Genomic DNA, 9,110 nt, shown 5'->3' on the forward strand with positions numbered 1-9,110 from the left:
AAAAATAAAATCCTAAATTACTTATTTATCCTAATTACTTAAAAAAACATTAAACATATTAACTACAACATAAATATTAGAACCTAATTTTCATATTTTTTGAGGAGTTGTTGGATTTTTAGAAATGTCGTTAGATTTTCTAGGTTGAGATCCGATTGGGGCTTTGTGTTTATGATTTGGATCAGTAAAAGCGCTTTTTCAGTGACGAGCTTTCTCCGTTGATTGATACTTTTTTCTAGAAAACTTGGAGTTTTATCTATGGATTCCACAAGCCTGTCGTCGCTAGTTGCGGTTGCTTTTCCACATGAAGATGCTATCCGTTTTGCTTCCCTTCCCGGTGGTCGATGAAGCTGGACTTCCGGTGGACCCTCTACCTCGACAACATCAAATTCATCATTGAGGTCTAGACCAAAACTCACGTTCGAATCGGAAGTTCTTCGTATTTTGTTGGAGCCGGTGGTCGAGTCCGAATGCGATGTCTCCAGATTAAGGACCCATTTTGGACCCTTATGACAAACTTCCCATGCTTTTGGCGACCGAATGTGTAACGTCCACAGATCCGAGCTAATCAAATTACAGACAATAAGTGTCGAAAACGACTTTTCGATAGAAGCTTATAAATAATTTGAACCAAGTTGTAGTATATGTCACTAGGTTTCCGTACATATAAAGAACGCCGAAATCCGAGTTATAACGAAGAAGTTGTGACCCGTCGAAGTTTCGCGACGGAACCGGCTCGATACCGGGAGGCGTAAATAGTGAATTTACGATAGAGAGAGATTTAGCCTTGGCACTCTAAACAAAAGTCGTAGAATATGTTAAACTAAGAATTTCGATAAAAAGAACGCCCAAATCTGACTTCGTATGAAGAAGTTATGATCTTTCGAAGTTTCGGATTAGCAGTGTACAGCCCGAAATTCGAATATTAGATCGAGCGATTTTTAGCCGACACGAACTGAACAAGAATCGAAGATCTCGTTAAGAGTAGCATAACGAGAAAAAGATGGGCGAAAACGGACATCGGATGAAGAAGTTATGAGGATTTAACGGACCAATTCTGTCCCGGCCTGTTAAAAATATAACTTTAAAAATAAAGTAAAAATTAGCCAACAGAGTCTAAACGAAAGTTGTAGAGTACGTCTCCACCTACGCGTTGATATAAATAGCGTCAAAAACGGAGTTCGTATGAACGAGCTACAAATTATAATAGCATATTTACGTATTAAAATAAAGTATAAATCATATATACGTACACACACACATATATATATATATATATATATATATATATATATATATACATATGTATATATCATTAGAAAGGTATCGACGATGCGGTCATTATAAGACTAATGTTGAGTTCTTTCGACATTAGTTTAGTGCAAACATCGTTAAATCTATTTAAAATAGTATTATAAAGGGGTGTTTAGTTGTTTATATAACTATAAGGTCATTAAGTAATTATGGAGGGTAGTTTTTGTAAATTCAATTACTATAAATAAGAGGCTTGGGCTCTCATATTTTTTGCACCATTCTCTTGATTCAAGAGTCTTTCTCTCCTTATCCCCCGAGCATTTCGGTCCCTCGTGATTCGACTTCTCTTTCTGTAGTTTTATTATAGTAAGGTGAGCGCTGAAGTGCTGCACGAATCTTTCTTAGAAAGATTCAGCGACGAAGTTCTGCCCCTGCAGAGCCCGACTCCTAGCTAAAATCCCCTTGTAAGTAAGTTATGCTTACCCTATTTTAAATATAGTTTATATTTAAAATTAGTATTGTTATTATAAATTTATAATAAATATTTGAGCTATTATTATGACTTATATAAGTGTCGTTATAATATCTTTTTAACTACTCGCGGTACGGGGAATCTGGTTTAAAGGGCCGCATAGGGTTGTTGGATTTCAGAAGTGCTATATGCCAAAATGGTCATGCCCTCCGGTGTTTTATGTCTGGCCCCTGTCTGTATATAGTGGTTGGAAAGTATTGTTTAAACGCTTATATAATAATAATAAGACTAATAATTAGTCACGGTAAATATTAGACTAAAATCTAGTGGTAATAATACTAGGTTTCGTCAAAGGAAATTATTTTAAAGTAAACGAAGCGCTGTCTGAGTACCGAGTCACCACCTTCTCAGGTGAGTGCATAGTCCCTTTCATCTTACACATAGATATGAAGTATTTTAATATAAATTACGTGCTGTGTGTGCATATTGTCTGAATACTTGCTGTCTATGCTGGGTGAAAGATTTTTATACATGTTTTAAATGATTTAAACTGTATGTGTATTTTATATCTACAAAATGTGTTGGGTAAAACATGGGTAGATGAAATAGTTGTTTTGTGATAACACGATGGGAGACATCAATGTTGTCAGTGATCCGGTCATCTAGTGGAGTATAGATGATGACCATGGGCGATACTAGACGGTCCGGTGGAACGCTAGTAAGCTCGTAACCTGTAGGTGTTTTTGAACTAGGTGCTCATTAGGTATTTTAAACTGAGTGTGTTCACTACGTATCCTTGAACTGAGTGTCTTCACTAGGTATTTTGAACTAAGTGTGTTCACTAGTTACTTTTGAACTAAGTGTTTACCAAATGTTTTGGACTACGTGTTCACCAGTTGTAATCTATAAGCTTTGGTAACGATGGACTTCGTGCCGATTCCTTAGGATAATCCATAGGAATGAATGAACGAGAAATAGCTGATTCTTAGGGTAGATCCTTAAGAGTAAAGAAGATAATGGGGATGGGTAATTGGGTTGAATTGCTTGATTGTTTAAACATAATAATTATATTATTATGGGTTGAAAACCCTATGTACTCACCAGGTTTCCCAACCCGACCCACTCAGTTTATTTATATCACAGGTGTTGATATGAAGTCACATTACACTGAGAGATTAAAGAGATGTAGATCACTAGTATAAATAAATGTAAGTTCTGTTTATGCTTATGTTTCTGTATTGACAATGACATCCCAAATGTTTTAAAATGAATAAAATACGTTTCTTCGAAAATGTTTTAATAACGTATTTATTGTGTTTTTCTGGGAACAAATTCCGCAACATTTTTATGAAAAGAAGTACTCTGACTTTTATAAAGCATAAACAAAATCGGTATTTTCTGGCCGTGAAAATGGGGATGTCACAGAATGGTTTACCGTTGTTGGTAACTTTGAATTAGTAGCACGCGGTTGATAAAATGTTGAAGTCGTTGCAACCACTTTTTTGCATATTTTTTAGATTATCAAATATGCCACTAAACTTTGTGCAAGCCGCTCATAGATCACGTCATTTCCCGTTGACAGCGTCGTACGACCGATCTATTTGCTTTCCTAGTAGCGCGTGAAAGTGATCTAAAACACAATTTCAAAAACTTTCTCCAGATTGTGCGTTGCTTCTATCCGAGTCACACAATATGATAATCCAAACTTTCGCTAAAGCTTCCTCCTCTTTTTCGTTCCAAGCCACTGCTTTTCCCCCTTTTTCTTTTGGTTGCCTTCTTTAAGATGGTTGTGGTGTTTATGAGACCCATTCGTCGTCGTTGTCGAGGTTTATAGTTTGAGATTGAGATAATGAGACTTAAGATGATTGTGCTTATAATTATTGTGGTTGAAATTGTTGAGAATGTTGTTGTTGAAAACCTTGAAATTGGGGTTGAATGAATTGTTGTTGTGATCATTGTTGTTGGTAGAATTGTGGGTTGTATGCAAGGTTAATGAATAAAGATTGTTGTTGGATCGGAGAATTTAACAATTGCATGTAAGTTTGACAAATCTTTTAAAGTGTTTGAGGTGTTTGGAGTGAGTGATGTATTTTGATGTGGGTCCATTTTTGAGTAGAGATAAAAAAAAAATAGAAGAAAGTTTGTGTTTTAGAAGTGTAAAATATAGGTAAAATGTGTAGTATATATAAGTAAAAGATGTAAATAGATGTTATTTAAATTTAAAAGTTTAACAATTAAAAAAAAATAGATTGAATGGTCAGATATACGACCGTTACTTTCTATACCCTCATTTGATTGGCTATTTTCATCCGTGAAGGGTACTATACCACAAACCACCTACGCGCATCTAGGGCAGTGTTCGCGCGTAGGTTGGTATGCCAACTCAGCTTCTATGTGTGCTTTCCATACTAGAAGGCCTTACCAATTTCTCCTTATCTTTCACAAAGTGGTCTCTGTATTTTACAAAATTTTAGAAATGGTCCCTACTATTCACAAAATAATATAAATGATCCCTGTATTTCACAAAGTTTACAATACATAAGTAGTTCCTGCATATGAACAAAGTTAGTCAAATAATCCATGTGTTTCCTAAAGTTATATAAAGGGTCCTTGACTAATATCAAAATAACATATTGATCTTTATATTTCACAAAATTACAAAAACTTTTCCTGGCAAATAACGAATTTACTCTATTTTTCAAGTTGATATTTCCAAAACATTTTATATGGTTGGAGTTAAAAGAATATTTACGTAAAATTCGCTTCACTTTCTTTCAAAAGTACCGTACAGGAGTTCTTGAAACCGTCATTTGTGAAGCTATCCAGGAAGCATGGCAACCACACCCAATCCCACACTCATATATTCTCCAAAATCCTCGATTCAGTTCACGAAGATTCAATTTTACATTCACTCCAAACCCTTCAGATCGTCGTCATCCTCGAGGTCTGGTTCATTCGCCGTCAAATGTAGTAACCCCGTTACTGATAATGGTAGCGCCGACCAGAACAACAATGGCGGGGGATTGAAGAATTTGCTGTCGGGTATAGTCGACGACCGGGTAAACCAATTGCTGAACAGCGAGGAAAATAGAACTTTGTTAGATGGATTGGATAAAGCTACACAGCGAGTTGAATTGGCCAAGCAAGAACTTGCTCAGATCGAAAAGCAGGAAATAGAAAATCAGAAGATAAAAGAATACATCAATCAACTCGAATCCAGAGCTTCCGAGGTTAATTTCTTTGTTTCTCCAATTTATATATTTAGAATATTTGTTCCTAGTTCTTATTACAGATGTATGTTTCGTACATTGAATTCAGATTGAGGAATGCCAGAAGGAGTTATCAGAAGCAAGAGCACTGGTTGAAGAAGCAGAACGCTCACTTGAAGGTGAAGTCGGAGATAAAAATCCTATGATGACAGAAACAGAAAGAGAAGCGATGTACAAAAACAAAGAGAGATTTGAATCTGTAAAAGCTGCTTCTATCTCCGCCATAGTCGGCACCTTGGCAGGCTTGCCTATTTCCTTATCTCAGGCGACCGACGCATCACAGTTAATCCTTCCGTCAGTTATTACTCTCATCAGCTGTGCGTTATTTGGTGTTACTTTCCGCTATGCTGTTCGTCGTGACCTAGACAATTTTCAGCTCAAATCTGGAACGTCTGCAGCTTTTGGCTTTGTCAAAGGTATTTCAGAGAGCTACGCCATTAACAAGATCTCGATGATGATTAAAACCTAACGGATTCATGTTTTCCTTTGAAATTTTAACGCAGGTCTTGCTACACTAGCAGGAGGACCACCAATGGAGTTGGAAGCTGGTAGCATATTGTCGCATACTTTCAGTGGTGCTGTTTTTGTATCAGAAAATCTTCTAATCTTTCTGTTTGCTGGCGTTGGTTTGGATTTCTGCATTAAATTGGGGATTTTAAGTCCATTTCCAATTGAACCTTCAGTCCCTACCATAAAAACGGATTAAAGCATCAATTGTACGAGAAAACTTATTATAAATACAACTTTTGTGATGAAATCATTCTTCTAATTCTTGCTAACATGGAGATATTCCATGGAGTTTGATGGGATTCCTAGTCCAGCAGAAGGAATCTCATTGACCCACACAACCAATCAAATTACAGCATTAATATCTCCTTAATAATAGGATTATAACTTGGGATCATATGAATGATTGTTGATTTCTTTCAAGACAATGAGTGTAAAATAAGGCGAAGTCAATGACTGTGTTTGCACCTTGTAAGTTAGTGAGAATAATAGTACACAGCATGCCATCTCACAAATTATTTAGTTTTAGTGGTAGATCAACATGACGACAGTATTCATATGCAGCTTTACTGATTGGCTATTTGCTCTTTCTCTCTCCCACTCCACACACACATATCAATATTATAAATGCAAGTTTTCTAGGAGAAAAGGAAGGACAGTGAGAAAGCAACATCTGCCAGTTGACTTGCTATTATAACTTCATGCATCCTTCATCCTTTTATGTATTGAAGTAAAGAGAAACTTGAAGGTGAGTAATTCATTGCTACATTGTACAATTTTCTTTTCTTTTTTTGGTGTTTAAACTTTAAATTAACAATGAACACAGACATGAAGGGGACAGGTGAGATTGAAAAAGAAAGAGAGGAGGTGGGACAAGAGAAGAAAGATGATGATTATGATCATCATCTTCAAGCTTCAAAAAGACTGCAACCATGGACAAAGCAGATCACAATTCGTGGAGTTATTGCGAGTGTTATTTTGGGATGCATTTACACTGTTATAGCCATGAAACTAAATCTCACAACTGGTTTGATTCCTAATCTTAATGTCTCAGCTGCACTTCTTGCTTTTGTGTACATGAAAACATGGACAAAAGTACTTCAAAAATTAGGGATTCCGTTTGTTCCCTTTACCAGACATGAAAACACAATGATCCAGACATGTTCAGTTGCTTGTTACAGCATTGCCATTGGAGGTTTTTCTAACATTTTTCCACTTCAAATCTTTCAAGTTATCATCTTTATCTATATGTTTTGTGAAATGTTTATTGGTTTTTGACTTTGAATATTAGGTGGATTTGGATCTTTCTTATTTGCTTTGAACAAGAAAACATATGAGCTGGCTGGAGGAGCAAATTCTCCAGGGACTTATAAAGAACTTCATGTTGGTTGGATGACTGGCTACTCTTTCTTGATCTGTTTTGCTGGTCTTTTTGTACTGATTCCACTCCGAAAGGTATGTGGGTCCCACATGGTGTATAAACAAACACCTTTCAGTATAAATTGTGTTGAAATGTTGAACACTGAATACAATCTTTACATTATTGACATTTGCGAATTCTATTTGACAGATCTTGATTATTGATTATAAGTTGATATTTCCAAGTGGGATGGCTACAGCTGTTCTTATCAATGGATTTCATAGTCAGGGAGATGACATGGCAAAGTACTTTTATAACATATTTCATAAACCCTTTTTCCACATTGTATGATCATTAACAAGTGTCTTTTTTATTTATAGGAAGCAAATCAAGGGATTTGCCAAGTACTTTTCAGTCAGTTTCTTGTGGGCAATCTTTCAATGGTTTTTCACTGGAAAAGGAGTATGTGGATTTGCCCACTTCCCTACTTTTGGATTAGAAGCTTATAAGAAAACGTAAGCTTTGTTCCTATTTGGAATCTTTAATTGATTTATAAATAATGTGTTCTTCAGTTCTTTGCTATTTTGTGTAGATTTTACTTCGATTTCAGCATGACATATGTGGGAACCGGAATGATTTGCCCTCATATTGTGAGCTTTTCTTTGCTGTTTGGAGCTGTGATTTCATGGGGTATAATGTGGCCACTTATTGAAAACCAAAAAGGAGAATGGTTTCCTAATAATGTTCCAGAAAGTAGTATGGAAAGCCTGAATGGTTACAAAGTCTTTATCTCAATTGCTCTTCTCCTTGGTGATGGACTCTATAACTTCACCAAGATTCTATATTTCACATATGCAAGTATCTACGGAAGATTGAAAAGGGAAAATCTTGGTTTAGGTAAAAATCTCAAAACCTTAGTTTTAATCAAGTGTTACAAGTCATTAACCCTGACTTATTTCCAAGGGCATTATCGTCTTTTTACAGCTGTAGGTAGCGAGAAGGAAGTTACAGAAACCGAACGATTACAAAACGAAGTGTTCATCAAAGAAGCCATACCAATGTGGTTTGCAGTGATTGGATACACTTCATTCTCCATTATCAATGCATTTGTAATTCCCTTAATATTTCCCGAAGTCAAATGGTACTACATCATCATAGCCTACATAATCGCTCCATCATTAGCCTTCTGTAACGCGTATGGAAACGGATTAACCGATTGGGACATGGCATACAACTACAGCAAAATCGGGCTTTTCATGATGGCGGCGTTGGCCGGAAAACACCACGGAGTGGTGGCGGGATTGGTGGGGTGTGGTGTTACGAAGGCGGTTCTTTTTGTTTCTAGTACGCTGATGCACGACTTGAAAACCGGTCATGTAACATTGACTTCACCTAGAACAATGCTTTTAAGCCAAACGATTGGGACAGCTATAGGGTGTGTTGTGTCGCCTTTAACTCTTTCTTTATTTACTAAAGCATTTGATGTGGGAAACCCTAATGGAGAATACAAAGCACCATTCGCGATAGTTTTTAGAAACATGGCGATTATTGGTGTTCAAGGCTTTTCGGCTTTACCTAAACATTGTTTGGATTTATGCTATGGGTTTTTTGCTTTTTCTTTGGGGGTTAATATTGTGAAAGATTTGTTGCCTAAAAAGATAGGGAAGTGGATGCCATTGCCTATATGTATGGCTGTGCCTTTTTTGGTGGGTGGGTATTTTAGTATTGATATGTGTGTTGGAAGCTTGGTGGTGTTAGTATGGCAGAAGGTGAATGTTAAAAAGGCTGATTTGATGTCTACTTCGGTGGCTTCTGGGTTGATTTGTGGTGAAGGTTTGTGGATTCTTCCAGCTGCGGTTCTTTCTCTGGCTAAAATTAGACCACCTATTTGTATGAAGTTCTTGAGTTCTTGAAAAGGAAGGACACCACTTTATAATCAATTGTAATGGATGCAACGATTAATGTTGAAACTAGGGGTTGTGTTACGAATACTTATGATTAGTAAACAATTAATAAAGTAACATGCTTGATATAAAAGAAAGTTACTAGAGTATTTCATCAAACACCTTAACTGCAATCTAATGTGTTGAAAATAATGAAATAATTCAATCTTATATTTATTTGTATTCTTAAAGGGGGGTTTTTTGTGTTTGAGTATTTGTTGTGGGTTCAGACTGTAAATGCAGGAACAATGCGCGGATCTTCTGATATGGGTCGAATATATTTGGGTTGATCCATATTTGTGTTA

At 36.3% G+C, this 9,110-nt stretch overlaps 2 protein-coding genes across 3 annotated transcripts; both read left to right on the forward strand.

Annotated features, from left to right (window-relative positions):
• The first annotated feature begins 4,478 nt into the window (after positions 1 to 4,478).
• Positions 4,479 to 5,752, forward strand: LOC145059299 (uncharacterized). Its single transcript, XM_079007153.1, has 3 exons — positions 4,479 to 4,956; positions 5,045 to 5,411; positions 5,499 to 5,752. The coding sequence occupies exons 1-3, from the start codon at positions 4,558 to 4,560 to the stop codon at positions 5,699 to 5,701; spliced, it is 969 nt and encodes a 322-aa protein (XP_078863279.1). The 5' UTR covers positions 4,479 to 4,557; the 3' UTR covers positions 5,702 to 5,752.
• A 144-nt stretch (positions 5,753 to 5,896) lies between these two features.
• Positions 5,897 to 8,853, forward strand: LOC145059298 (metal-nicotianamine transporter YSL3-like). 2 transcript variants are annotated; one of them, XM_079007152.1, is made up of 7 exons: positions 5,897 to 6,250; positions 6,329 to 6,697; positions 6,794 to 6,957; positions 7,073 to 7,167; positions 7,243 to 7,377; positions 7,455 to 7,759; positions 7,847 to 8,853. In XM_079007152.1, the coding sequence occupies exons 2-7, from the start codon at positions 6,331 to 6,333 to the stop codon at positions 8,773 to 8,775; spliced, it is 1,995 nt and encodes a 664-aa protein (XP_078863278.1). In that variant the 5' UTR covers positions 5,897 to 6,250; positions 6,329 to 6,330; the 3' UTR covers positions 8,776 to 8,853. The 2 variants fall into 2 exon arrangements, with proteins under 2 accessions (XP_078863278.1, XP_078863277.1); XM_079007151.1 differs by lacking the exon at positions 5,897 to 6,250 and having other exon boundaries at positions 6,319 to 6,697.
• Positions 8,854 to 9,110: the final 257 nt, after the last annotated feature.

The sequence above is a fragment of the Lactuca serriola genome, chromosome 6 (genome assembly GCF_051521515.1).
Source record: "Lactuca serriola cultivar US96UC23 chromosome 6, Lser_US96UC23_V15, whole genome shotgun sequence".
NCBI lineage: Eukaryota > Viridiplantae > Streptophyta > Magnoliopsida > Asterales > Asteraceae > Lactuca > Lactuca serriola.